Source organism: Malaclemys terrapin, chromosome 14 (genome assembly GCF_027887155.1).
Source record: "Malaclemys terrapin pileata isolate rMalTer1 chromosome 14, rMalTer1.hap1, whole genome shotgun sequence".
Lineage (NCBI taxonomy): Eukaryota > Metazoa > Chordata > Testudines > Emydidae > Malaclemys > Malaclemys terrapin.
In genome coordinates, this window is record NC_071518.1 from 18,108,255 (window position 1) to 18,122,855 (window position 14,601).

Consider the following 14,601-nt stretch of genomic DNA (forward strand, 5'->3'; position numbering starts at 1 on the left):
CTGCAAATATTTGTGGCACATATGCATGATTTTAAAAATTAGTCCCCAAATGTACTTTTCTTCTCTTCCCTACTGCTCTCTCACTTTCCATGTAGTCTTTGTTCAGTATTGGGGTACCAAAGGACAGTGTTGTAAGAACATCGGCTTCTAACTCTCTCCTAACACTCCCACCCAGACCCTTGACCTTACAGATATATCAGATGGATTTCCATCAGTTCTGTTGAGATGGGGGATTAAAAACAGGTACTGGGTCCTAGATTGAGCTCCTCTATCTAACTCTGCAAAGGTGTGGCATATGAGATTTTAATAATCTGGAAAAATTGTTACTGAGGATGTAAGGCTGAAATTCCCTGTGTCTCAGCCCATGATAGTGGTTGGAAAAGGAGGAAACATCACTTTTTTTTTTTTTAAATCATGCCTGCTATTTCAAGTTGCTTATGGAGTTAAACAGTTAAAGTAAGTCCAGGGTAGATGGCTTAGTAGGTAGAGGACAAGTTGGGGAAAAAGGCGCATACTTTAGACGTTTATTACAAAGTATTACATTTATCATTAGTGTCTCTGCAGGGGTAGATTGCACGTTGTCTTGTTGCATGGAGGCAATGGCTGTCTGTTATCTAATCGCTCCTGCTAGACTCAAGCACACACCATGGACCAAGACTGAGCTGGGCTTTCCCGTGGCTTGTCATGGCTGTGGTGGTGCGCTGGGCCCAGAAGCACTTCTCACCAGGCCTGGCTTGTGGAAAGGTTTGGGGGACCCTAGCTGCGGCCTGCAGCACCACTCCCGAGCACGGAGCCCGAGCCACGGACTGGACGGGCCCCCGCCCTGGAGCTAGAGCCTGGCGGGCTCGAGCGGTGCCCAGAGCCCCGTGTTCTGCGCCCCGCCCCCAGAGCGTCTCCCCTACGGCCCAGCTCTGCCGCTCCCCTCACACGGGGAGGAAGCGGCGGCGGCCGCGAGCGGAGCTGCCTGAGGCGGGGCGTGTGGGAGGCTCCCCAAGCGGAGCAGCCGGTTGGCTGCAGGCTCTGCGCGTCAGGGCCCTGGAGCCTCCCCGGGCCCGGAACCGGCACCGCGGATTAGTGTCTGGGCTGGCGCGCGGCGGGTGGCCTGAGAGCGGCATCCCTGCAGCCGGGTAAGGGCGCCGGCCGGCGGGGCCGAAGCGCATCGCGGGGCGGGAGCTGCCGCGGGGCGGGAGCTGCCGCGGGGGGGAGCCGGGGGCGCGGTGGGACTCCCCTGGCGCTGTGGCGATGCGGAGACCGGGGCCGCTGCAGGGCGCGAAGCCGCGGCCTGTGGTGCTGCCCCTTGTCCCTTGGGGCGCCGCGGAGACCTACCCCAGCCTCCCTACGCAGCGAATGCGACCCAGGCACGCTCCGCCGAGGCCCCGCTGCCCTCGGGACTGGAGGGGAGGAGCCGGGCGGGACTCGGGCCGCGCCCCTGTGCCTGCGCCGGGCTAGGAACCCGCTGGCTCGCCGCCCAGTGGCGGTGCGGGCGGGCTCGAGCGAAGAGCAAGGCGAGCCCCGAGCCATGGTGGCCTGGGCGGGTCCCGCGAGCGCACAGAGCCGGGGGCCGGGCGGCTGTTACCCTTCTCCCCTGGGGAGGAACGGGAGGTGCCGCCAGTAGGCTCCAGATTTCCATCGGACCGTCCTGTCGAAAAGGGACCCTGGCGGCTCTGCAGCAGTGCTGACTGGGCTGTTAAAAGTCCGGTTGGCGCAGAGCTTGCAGGCTCCCTACCCAGCTCTACACGGCTCCCGGGAAGTGGCTGGCATATCCCTCCGGCTCCTAGGTGTAGGGGCAGCCACAGGGGCTCCGTGCGCTGCCCCCGCCCCAGTACTGGCTCCACAGCTCCCATTGGCCGGGAACTGTGGTCAATGGGAGCTGCAGGAACAGTGCATGGAGCCGTCTGGCCGCACCTCCGCCTGGGAGCCAAACGTGTGGCTGCCTCCCATGAGCCACTTGAGGTAGGTGTCGCCTGGAGGACCCTGCCCCCCTCGCACCCAAACTCCCTTCCGGAGCCTGCACCCCAACCACCTTTCCCAACCTGTAGCTCCCCCCCCACACCCTGAACCCATCATTTCTGACCTCACCCTGGCGTGTGCATCCTCAGCTGAACCCTCACCCCGTAGTGTAGACATACAGCACAGAACCAGACTGCAAAGGGAGTGTTTAGAATCACTGAGGTGCTCAAGACAAGTTCTGCATGGCAAGCTGCAATGTGAGGTCTGCTAGCACCACATGCCATTAAGAGGAGTCATGCAGATGTGGGGCAGTAGAGAATGCAAAATGTAGATAAATGAACAAGGCGGTATCTCTCAAATGATCTAGCAACCATCCTTGATGAAAGCAAAAATATGAGTTTTTCATAGGGTTTGTATGGCTTCATGGCAATAGGCTACTCCTGTTAATGTAGAAGAGTGGTATTAGAGCTGTTTGGAACGCTTTAGATAACTTTTTGTCAAAATATGCTGAAATGTTTTATGGAGAGCTCAATTCATTGAAGTTCTCACCAGGAAGGTTTCTGAAGTCCACTGTGAACTCTAGACAAATCCGGACATAGAAATTAATCGAAAACCTGACCTTTTTTGATTGGAAAACAGACGCTTTGACACACATCCCTTTCACAAAAAATATTTGAAAGGTTTTGTTTTCACTTCACTGTGGAATGAAAACAAATTTGAAACCTCAGAAGTTCTTGCAAAACGGAATTGTCCTCCGTCCAGCTCTAAGTGGTAAGTTTAAGCAAATGGCTTGCTAGATCTTTAAAGAAATTCATAAAGAGGTGTTCACACTAAGACTATGTCAACACTATCACTGTTGTCAGGATAACTTATGTCGCTCAGGGGTGTGAAAAAAACACACCCCTGATCAACCTAAGTTACACCAACAGAAGTGCTGGTGTGGATGGTGCTGTGTTGGTGGGAGGTGTTCTCCTGCTGACATAGCTACTGCATCGGCATGGAGCAACTACACTTGAGATCTTGCAGTACAGCAGCTGCATCGGTACCTCTGTGCCCTATGAGCTCTCTAGTGTAGAAATGGGCTAACAGTCAGAAGCCTAAATAATGGTTAGCTCTATCTGAGGACTTTGCTAGGGTGCTGCAAAATAGAATTTTCCTGGGCATATGGCTTTCCCCTACTTCCACAACTCTGCAGTGCCCTGAGCAGAGCCGAAGCATGCACTTTGTATCCCAAGAAAGGTACAGAGAGGGTGATGGCAACAGCGATGTGGCAGATGACACAGGATGACAAATTACCACCGAGCAACACAAGCTGTTGGCAAAGCAGGAATCAACATATATGTTGATGTTGGGTCCTGTTCACATTTTTTTTTTAAAAAAAAGGGGCACCAGTGTAACTACATCAACATAATTACACTTCTACAGACCCTTAATATTGATGCATGCACTGATGTAAATCAGTGTTTACACTAATGCAACGTAGGCTTTGTCTTCATTGCAGACTTGAGTTCAACCATAGGTTTTCCATAGAACGTGCTCTGTGTTCACCTATCTACGTGCTCATACAACCACCATGTCCTGAGGCATAAGGCACACCTGGAGTTAGGTTATCCTATGTATTACTAACCCAAGGTAATTACAATGAAAATGTGCAGCCATGGCCTGTCACAAAAATCAAGACCCGATGGTCCTTCCCACAAACCACACCCTCCCGCCCCCTCCCCCCCGGAACCAATTCCTGTGTTACTATCTTGCCATATACCTGTGCTCTGACTCCTGACTGGAAGTTGCTTATATGCCTCTGCTAAACATCCTCAGTCCCACATGGCCTGTCTGCATGCAGTTTCTCCAGCCTCACTCAGCTCCGATTATTGGATATAGCAGCAGAGTGCCTGGGAAACCCAGATACTAGTGTGCAGCTTTAGGCCAAAGCAAGCAAAAAGCACTGTTTTAACTCTTCAAAGAAGAATGTCAAACTGTAAGGTGGTATATCTCAGCACCTGCAGTCTGAACACAGGATCATATGGACTGGACAGTAGTGCAAGGAGAAGATAAAGGGGCTGAAGGTAAGGCACTGAAGACCATGGATAAGAATCCCAAATCCAGAGATGGCTGCTCCAACAATCTCCGTATTATGATGTTCAGAACATGATTCTGTTCATCATGGCACCTTGCGCAAAGACCTCCATTTCAGCATGGATTCATCTGTGGATGACAAGACATAGCCATGCAAACCTCAGGACTTTGCTGTTCACTTCTGAACCAGGATGTTTTCAGATTAACAATGCCACTGTAACTGTTCAGGCATTCCATCTCCAGTCATGAACATCTGTGAACCTGAGGCAAAAAGTTTGGCTAAGGTAAAATGTGTATTGGTTGAGTAGTACAGTAGGCTCTGATATAACAAAATAGATAGTAGAAGGGATGCTTCATAAGCATTCCATCTCTCATATACCATAAAGCCCTTCTTACAGTAAAGAAACACATTTTTACTGAATGCATACTTGATTTGAAATTATCAGCTGAACTTGTGAACTGTTGCAGAGATCTACCCAATGTTTAATAGCTCAGAGTTTGAGTACTTAAGCATCAAATAGGTAAGAACTGCTCTAATGACCACTATAGCTTTGCAAAACCAGGAGGATTATTGAATTCAAATACGTTTCTCTTTGGTAGGACAACTCCAGACAAATTGTCTTAATTAATTTACTCAGTTGTAAATTTACTAAGGATAGACACACAAGGAATTGTAAAAGTGTCTCTTGGTGTGATGGGGAGGGGTTTGGCACTAAGGCATACAAGCATGGGCGGCGGATGAATGCGCCCCTGGGGGAGGCTAACTCCCGGCCTCTGCCCCTCAGCCCCATCCCTTCTGTCCCCCCTTCCCCATTGGAGCCCGGAGCACACCCCCACACACAGAGCTGCTGGCCCCCACGCGACCCCAGCCCCACCGCACTGGGTGGGTGGCATGGTCCCGGCACCGGAAAGATGGGTAGTGCAGTGCAGCATGGCCCCAGCCTGGGGGTCTTGTGTGCACCGCAGGCCCCAGTCTGCCTGCCCCAGCCTCTTGCCCACAGAAGGGAACAGCAGAGGAGGGTAGAGAGGAGGGGGCCTGGGGGTAGAGAGTGGGTGGGGCCACGCCAGGTAGTTTGGGGAGGCACAGTCTTCATGCTGGGCTGTTTGGGGAGGCACAGCCTTCCCCTATCTATGATACCCACCACCGATGCATGCAGGGTCCCAATGCTGAAAATAGACAAAGCTGCTAATGTCCTGAGTTACAAATTTTGGTTGGAGTGCTGGAGGTAGAAATGCCTGCATGAAATCTACAACAGTCAATCAATCAGTCAACTCTTGGAGCAGTTGAACTGGGATAGATGGACCTGTGAGGTTTTTTTTTTAACCATTATTTTTAATTAAACCTGCTGAAAGCAAGTCCAGTAAAAACCACTGTTTAAAAGTGGATCCAAGTGGGGAAGCCTTGAATGAATTAATGCTCCCCCTGGTGGAAGACATTGTTGGCTTTGGTGGGAATCTTTAAGTAAATATCACCAGTGTAGAAAAGAGCTTTGCTGTTTTCCCATCTTCTGTTCTTGATGATGATTGGGATTTGCGGTCATTCATCAAAAGATATACGAGGAGGATTATCCTGGGTCTCTGTTGCTGACTTCTCTGCCAGAGAAGCCACCACACTGTAAAATCCCAATCTCTCTTAATGACCACTTGGAAGATGGGGTGGTCCTCTTAGGTGATCTGCCTCATTAGCATATATCAGTGTCACACATTGTTTTAAAACAATACACTCAACTCTGTGTGGGAATATCAGTAGTGTAATTGAAAGTGCTTGAATGTTCCTTCAATTTAAAGAGACAAGGTGGGTGAGGTGATATCTTTTATTGGACCAACTTCACTGTCATAGTTCTATGATATTACTTTGTTCTCCATGCAATGATGTTTTGCCCCAGGGGTTTAAACCCAGCTCTGATTAAGCAAGTGCAACTACCATTGTGTTGCATCTGCTACACGTAGGCAGAGAACAAAATTTAGCTCTGGAGTAAGATGTGTACAACTATATGCTTATCTACTTTCAGGCTAAATTTTGCCCTCTGCCTCTGAATGGCAGACAAGTGCTCTTTTACAGTGTGATGGTGAGATGGTGACCTTTGTAGTTGCAAAGAGTTTTTTTCAGAATTAGTCCATACATTATAGTCCAATGTTCATATTCAGGATGATCCAGATGGGACTGGAGATCTCAGTCTTATGACTGAAAATTCTTCTGCATAAAGCATCAAGCAGATCTGAGATGAAAGGATCAGGTCCCAAGAGTCTTTTATACAGTATTCTAGCAGCCTCTTAACCATATAGTCCTGGCTGAACAATAGGCTTTTGATGTAACCTTCAGTTTCCCAAACATCACCAGTCAGTTTACCACAACTTTAAAAGAGACATGTAGACAATGACATTATTTCACCCAAGGTTCGTCTAAATGTTAATATTCCCTTTTGATCTCTGAATCAGTAGCTATAGTAATAGACAAGAACTGTTTGTTTACATGGCTAACATCTAACAAGATATAACTAAACACATACAATTAGTATTACCTCTGATTCTCTAACAATAGAGGTTTGCATTTCAAACTTAGTTCTAGCCTATCTAAGATGGAATGGCCCTAATTACCATATATATATATTTCTAATGTGTCTCTAAAGGTTGAATTTGGGTCACTTAGCCTATGAGCTGCTTAAACTTTTCTCACCATTTGCCACTACAGTATCTAACACCTACTTTGGTATAGGGAACACTGAGATGGTGGCAGCTTATCTAGATTGTCATGAATGCCTCCGGATGTCTGCTGCTGTCAGGCCCAGTGCATCCTCTCCTGTTGGTTGGAGATCTACTTACAGATGAGCACTCTAATTGGTTTGACTAACCCTGGGTGGTTGCTGGGACCCTCGAAGGCAATTTGTTTATGTTTGCATCCAGGCATTAAGATTGGGGTCTCTGCCTCTGGCCTTTTTAGACTGGTCTCTGGAGACTGACAAGATTCGTCAGCCCGCTAACCCCCAGCTGGTGTGCAGTGGTTTGGGGTTTTTTGTTTTTTGTTTTTTTTTTGTGGGAGTGCATACATACTATTGTAAAATTGTTTGACACAAGGGAGCAGGACTCGCTGTCTGGATATAAGCAATTTAGACTTGGATATCCTGTCCACAGCAGCTTTCTGTTCTAGGAGCTATGCTAAATTACTGTTTGGCAGGACTTGCTTTCTCTGGGCATTTACTATGTGGTGATTGGGTGTCTAGGACTAAATAATACATAATGAATACTTAGTAGCATAGTCATCATTCTGATGCTTGTTTTTTCTTATAGGGTCGGCATTGGTGAACAGGGGGAGAGAATTATTTCTAGGCCTTGCATGGGATAGCTAACATACTGCAATCATCAGATAACTTTCTCTCTGTATTGTCTAAATGTTGTTCCTTTCACTCAGATATCACTATCTTGATTTATGAGTCCCAATACATGAAATACATGAAAGCACTGAAGCATGGGCTTAAAGTTAGACACATGCTCAACTGCTTATTTTCACCTGTAGGCTATCACAATGAGCTATTGAAGCTTGCATTTCTCACCAGTCTTGCAGTTTCTTATTTTAATCTTACAGTGATTAACGCGAAAAGTAGTTTTTGACTATTTGAGGTGTGATAAACTTTCCCTACCTGTTCCAGTGTGATAATTATAAAAGAGACACACTTAGGCTCTTATATTCCGTGAACTTAAGTGATGGGAAGTACATGATGGAAGAGCCAGTGCTTGTATAACACTCTCTTGTCCTTCAATAGCATGTTAAAATTTCAGCTATTTTTTTTTTTCAAGCTCTAGGGCAGTGGTCAGCAACGTTCGGTACGCGGCTCGCCAGGGTAAGCACCCTAGCGGGCCGGGGCAGTTTATTTACCTGCTGACGCGGCAGGTTCGGCCGATCGCGGCCCCCACTCGCTGCGGTTCGCCGTCTTGGGCCAATGGGGGCGGCGGGAAGCAGCGAGGGCCGAGGGATGTGCTGGCCGCAGCTTCCCACCGCCCCCATTGGCCCGGGACGGCGAACCGCGGCGAGTGGGGGCCGCGATCGGCCGAACCTGCCGCGTCAGCAGGTAAATAAACTGCGCCGGCCCGCTAGGGTGCTTACCCTGGCGAGCTGCGTACCGAATGTTGCCGACCCCTGCTCTAGGGACTACATGTGAAACATTTGTGTGTGGCTTCTAATTTTTTACTTCTGTCTTATTTTTAACTCCTAGGTCTTCAAAAAATTTCCTTTGCTGAAGGAATCACTCTAGAAAGAGTTCATCTTATGATGTCCAGTACTGTATCCTCCAGGATTTTAAGTTCTGCAAGAAACAGTATCATTGTTTTGCAAGGAAAAGGACGTTTGTACTCAAGATGTATCACAATCAGAAACAAGATGAAATGGAAGTGTGGGTTTGCCAAAGGGCCTCTTTCCCCTTTTGTGCTGAGTTGGAGCATCGACAATGTCTTCACCTTAAAAAAAGCATTCAGACATACTTCAACTGAAGAAGAAGACTTCAGTCTTCAGTTGACATCATCACAAATAAATGATATACTAAGAGCAGATGAATTTTCTCATAAAATTCATGACTTTGATGGCAAAAACACAAATTCTGTGCTGAAATTTGAGAGTAACCAGCTGGCTGCCAACACACCTAATGAAGATCGTAGAAGTGCAGCCACATGCTTACAGACCAAAGGGATGATGTTTGGGGTCTTTGATGGTCATGCAGGTTCTGCATGTGCTCAGTCAGTAAGTCAGAGACTGTTGTATTATATAGCTGTCTCTCTCATGTCTCAACAAACGCTGGAAGAGATTGAGTTTGCCATGGAACACATGAAACCAGTTCTGCCAATTCTGCAGTGGTACAAGCATCCAAATGACATGTACCGAGAAGTAGCCTCACTGTACTTGGATCACCTCAGAGTTTATTGGCAGGAACTATTGAACCTAGATGTAGAACTCGGATTCAGTGTAGAAGAAGCCTTGATATATGCATTCAAAAGGTTAGATTCAGATATATCACTGGAAGCTCAGGCTCCCCTAGAAAATGAAATGATGAGAAACATTGCCCTTCAAGTGGCTTTTTCTGGTGCAACAGCCTGTGTGGCTCACATTGACAGTGTTCACTTACACATTGCAAATGCTGGGGATTGCAGGGCAATCCTAGGGGTTCAAGAAGAAGATGGAATGTGGTCTGCACTCTCTCTTACTGGAGACCACAATGCTTTCAATGAAGCAGAAATCAGAAGGTTAAAGGGAGAACATCCTAAATCTGAGGAGGAAACTGTAATCATAAACAACAGGCTGCTGGGGATTCTCATGCCCTCTAGAGCTTTCGGAGATGTCAGATTCAAATGGAGTAAAGAACTGCAACACAATATTCTGGAGAATGGTTGTGATGTTGAGGCTTTAAATATTTATCAGTATGCTCCTCCCAATTACTATACGCCTCCCTATTTAATTGCAGAGCCTGAAGTCACCTACCATAAACTAAGATGTCAAGATAAATTTCTAGTTATTGCTTCAGATGGACTGTGGGACATGCTGAACAATGAGGATGTCATAAAACTTGTTGCAGAACACCTAGCACAAGCTAATGTACAGAAACCAAGGATGACTGTTCAGAAACCAGCCAGCCTGGGTTACATGCGAAGTCTGCTGCGTCATAGAAAAGCCAGGGGTGTTGGCTCATATGACCAGAATATAGCCACTCACCTAATAAGGCACGCAATTGGAGATAATGAATATGGAGAGATAGACCAAGAGAGACTTGCTGCAATGTTGACTTTACCTGAAGATCTAGCAAGGATGTATAGAGATGACATCACTGTTACTGTGGTATATTTTAATTCAGATACAATTGACAGCTACTACAAAGAAAATGAATAGGGGTTGCATTAATATTGTACCATATAATAGCCAACTCTGATACTGGGGACCATTAATGTTTACTTCCACTAATAGTCAAGCCATTACAAATGCTATTGTCTGCAAGTCCCCTGTTCTTTAGTACTGAGTAGCCATGAGCTCTTTTGGAAATAGTTTTCTAGAACAACTAATTTGTAAGACTTCTCTGGGCTCCCAGTTTTGTGCTGATTGAAGTAAACTGTACTGCTAGCAGTTCAGCAGAATGTATGTGGAGGCAGGAATGAAAGACAGTGAGCCTACTCCTGGTCCCATTGACACCAATGGCAAAACTCCTGAAGTGAACAAAAAGCAGACAAATATACTAGTTTAGATCAAACTTGTCAGTGATGGGTAGTACTTGTAACAGAACCAAGAGCAAAAAGGAGCCATTGTTCAAAGGCCTCATGTAAGATAGGGTGGCCTCCTCTCAAAGTATAGTAGTCAAAATCTAGGACTGTGCACTAGGAATGGACACTAGGTTGTATCAGATATTTGAAACTGACTCCCTTAAACTAAAGTGTTTCCTTGTATGCTTGGAAATTAATTTAAAACCAGACGGTAAACTTGGACTTTTGGGACTGCCAGACTACTTTTTGCTAATCATATTTTATGCCTATTGTAAGGACACAAACCATACATTTTTTTTCAAGACTGGCTGACTTTAAAGTGTGAAACTGAATAGAAACGGCATGTGTGCGAACACATACATGTGTAACAATCCACAGCCCTAGCGCACTTTAAAATAGTTTACAATCTTGTCTTTAGGAATATTATATATTTCTAATTTAATGAGTACTTTTACTGCACCAACAGTACTTGATTGGATTATTTTCTTATGCATATTGTTTGACTTACTAAAAATAAATTTTATATTAGAAACTGCTGCTTTAGTGCACAATATTTCATAGATCAGTCTGTGAAATTGCAATTTATATATTGTCCATCTATGTATTTGGAATTAATAAGTGCATCTGAAACTTAAACGTAGCAGTTAGAAACAATACTGCATTTACTTTTTCTTTAAAAAATAGAATTGACGACAATACTGGCGTTTTACCAAAGAGAACTTCATTCTTGTTTTTTCTATTCCCCCTGCTTTTAGGACACGAACTGCTTATGTCCATGTGTACAATGCTGTTTAAATGCTCTTGATTATTATTCAGATCCTTATTTCCCTGATGAATATTTCTTTTTACATTTTTTTTACATTTAAAAACACTCATGTGTGTAAGTTGTACTAAAAGAAGCAACATTGTATAGCTTTCTTTTATACTCCACCTTCTAGAATACCCTATTTAAAGCTTGAAACTAGTTTTCCTTTTTTAAAATCTGACCTATACAGTGGTGTAGTGACTTTTTTTTGTTATGCATTGGCATAATTGTTGCCTTCAGGAATGTGTATACTGTAGTTCTGGGAACAGAGGCCTCGGTTTTACTGTGGTTGCTACCAGGAAAGTACCTGTGCGTGTGCTACAGAGCTAGTAATATGTGGAGCTCCACCCCCCCTTGTGCTCCATTTTTAAAAAAGGGTGGCTTTTTTCTTAATTTTCTTGCATGTTAGAGTGTTAAAGATATCTAAAGTTCAGAAGATATTTCTCCTCCTAGTAACTGTAAAGTAGATAAAATCTTGGGCCTAAATTAGTAGCATTTGTGTCATGTGGCTTTTCCAAAAAACAATTTATTTATTCATCAGTATAAACCATCTATTAATGGTTTGTAGAGCATTTAAATAAGATCCCACATTAAAGCTACCTGGGAAACTGTACAAACTGTTAAAAATACTAATATGGATGATTAATTGTAGGCAGATTTGGGACAATCAAGTGTATGTATTTTGATGTTACGCTAACAATTATTGCACCCCTGGTTGCAACCGTCACAGCTTTCTCTCCATATTATCTAAATGTTCTTTTCCCTCAGATATGACTGTCTTGATTTATGGGTCCCAGTACCTGAAAGCACTTAAGCATATGTGTAACTTTAAGCCCATGCTTAACTGCTTTGCATAATAAGGGACGCTTTCCTGAATCAGGATCCTAGCACCATATAAGCAAAATACCTTAAAGTACTTTGTTTAGCACATATCAGAGCAGAAAAGGCAATTTAACTTTGAGGCAGCTGGCATTTTTTCTATTGCTAATCAAATGTGGCATTTCTGTGCTTAAAGTATACAGCAGAAAGGATGGCTGAAGGAAGAAGCTTTGAGTCTTGGATTGGAAGCTGAAGGAAAAATGTGTGTGTGTTTGTCGGGGGTGGGGGAATGTTATAGGGGGTGTTGAAGTTTTGGTGTCTCAGTCTCATTTAGTCTTAATCCATCCCTACCTGTTCGGGTGGCATTGGGCTCGCTGACATCTCTCATTTGGAAGAAGAGGAGAGAGGATGTGGAGGAGGAATTGTAGGTTGTAAAGCTAAGGAGGAGACTAGTCTCGGAGCAAGTTTTTTGAGAGCCCTCCCCAAACCGCTAGTTCCCATTTAGCCTTAATCTCTCTGAATGGTTTAAGTGGGATATCTTTTCCCATATTCCTACACTTGGTTTTTTGAAAGTGTCTATGCATGAGCAGCTGTATGGTTTCATTATTTACATCAGTCAGACTGTAGCCATAAAAATAGTGCTGTAAAGGAGTGTATATCTAGACTACCTATACTAGATAAGGGAGCTATATCAGTAGTGATGTGGCTACAAGAACAAAGGGTGCTAGACTCTGATAGAGCAGCTAAAATCAAAACTTTATATATATATATATATATATATTAAAGCAATCAATATGCTCAGTAAAATACTTAGAGGTAATGCAAGCCTTTATCTGTTAAAGTACAGTGTTGCAAATCTAAGTACTTTTAAGGCATAGTTAAAACGACTTCGCCTTTAATTTTGTGAATATTATATAATTCATGTGGTCAGGGATTTTGTTGTGCAAAAATTAAGCAGTGTGTGCAACGAGTGTCCTAAATGGCCTAATGTATTACTACTACATATGCAAATATAACTTCTTCTTTTTTAACACAAATTGGTGATTATTATTTTGGGGATTGCAGTCACAGCTGACAATAGAAATGGTACTAGCTCTAATTTCATGCCAGTATGTGCCTGATTTAACTTGTAACACTGTAATTATTGTTCCTTGGAAAATGGTAACATTAAAGCAAGTGCTGAGTGTTCAGTTTACTGGCAAATAATGGTGTTTAGCTGCACACACACTTGCATTTTGTTAGAAACCAATGGTGGCCAATTTCTGTTGGTGATTAAGTTGATAGCATAACTCCCATCAACTTCAGTCAGAATGTGGTCATAACTTATCTTTGTAACTGCACAAACATGTTGAATAGTCATTAATGTGTACAGTATGCAGTGCTTTGAGGTTGTGGTAACATGCTTCTGTGCTAAACCAATTTAAATGAAGTTAACATGTTGATCGTATCACACTTACAGGATGACTTGCTAGTTAAGTTTAGCTGTGTAAACCTTGCTGTATCCTAAATATCTACTGTAGCTTTACTGACAGTTTAATTGGCTTAGTTTGAGTCAACTCTATGCCTGGAAATTAAACATTTTTCACTTTAACAATATTTTTTATAATATCAAGTCAAGATGTAGTAATAAAACTACCCATTGCCTATGGAACTTATTTTTTGCATACCCACCTAATGTGCCTCTTAAATCTAAAGAAAACAATCTTAGTTGAAACACTGGTGTACATACTCCTCCCTTCCAAGGAAATGTGTTTATGTAAACCTAACTTTATCTTGGATTTGAACTATAACTTTCTGGCATTATTTTGAAACTTATTTACATTATGCAAAAATATTTGTTTTTGTTTGTTGAGTGTTTGATTTAAGAATTCTTTTCTCTCTATAGTTGTGACTTATTTGTATTTAAGTTTTCAAACCTTCATAGGGTTTATTGATTTTTCTAACTTTGTAAATATTGAAGTGAATGAATATTTTGTAAATAAAAATATACATCCTACACTTGTGTGAAACTGATTTCAAAATGCCACTTTAATAGCCAGACCTTATTTGTCTTGGGGGGAGGGAGGGGGCCAAGGTGGGTGTGAGAGCTAGGCTAGGGCTGGTGTACACTGAAAACTTAAATCAGTATAGCTTTCTCTCTCTCGGTGTAAAAAATCCACAACCCTGAGGGATGTAGTTATGTCAAACTAACCCCTGGTGTATACAGTGCTAGGTCGACTGGAGAACTTTTCCATCACCCTAGTTATCGCCTCTTGGGGAGGTGGATTACCTATCTGATGGGAGAATCCCTGCCATCAGCATAGGTAGTGTCTACACTGAAGGGCTGCCGCTGTAGCATTTTAATTGTAGACATACCCTTAGGGCTTGGCTACACTTGCGAGTTAGAGCGCATTAAAGCAGCCCCGGGCGTCCTAGCTCACTACCCATCCATACTGGCAAGGCACGTAGAGCGCTCTGACTCCAGGGCTAGAGCGCTCCTGGTACTCCACCTCGGTGAGAAGATTAACACTTGGTGCACATTGGCTGAAACACCCGGGTGTCTTTGTGAACGAGGTGTTACGTTACTGCGCTCTGATCAGCCTCCGGAAACCTCCCATAATCCCCTTAAGTCAAGTGGCCACTCTTGTCATTGTTTTGGAATCACTGCAGGCATGCCGATATGCCCTTTGAAAGCTCTGTTTCTGACAGCTGGCATGCTTATCTGCTCTGAGACA

At 44.2% G+C, this 14,601-nt stretch overlaps 1 protein-coding gene across 1 annotated transcript; it reads left to right on the forward strand.

Annotated features, from left to right (window-relative positions):
- The first annotated feature begins 739 nt into the window (after positions 1-739).
- PDP2 (pyruvate dehydrogenase phosphatase catalytic subunit 2) lies at positions 740-12,654 on the forward strand. The gene is made up of 2 exons (XM_054049254.1): positions 740-1,127; positions 8,238-12,654. The coding sequence occupies exon 2, from the start codon at positions 8,291-8,293 to the stop codon at positions 9,896-9,898; it is 1,608 nt and encodes a 535-aa protein (XP_053905229.1). The 5' UTR covers positions 740-1,127; positions 8,238-8,290; the 3' UTR covers positions 9,899-12,654.
- Positions 12,655-14,601: the final 1,947 nt, after the last annotated feature.

What these genes read in the sequence shown, in the direction of transcription:
- PDP2 (XM_054049254.1), top strand. Translation starts at nt 8,291, where the DNA reads ATGATGTCCAGTACTGTATCCTCCAGGATTTTAAGTTCTGCAAGAAAC.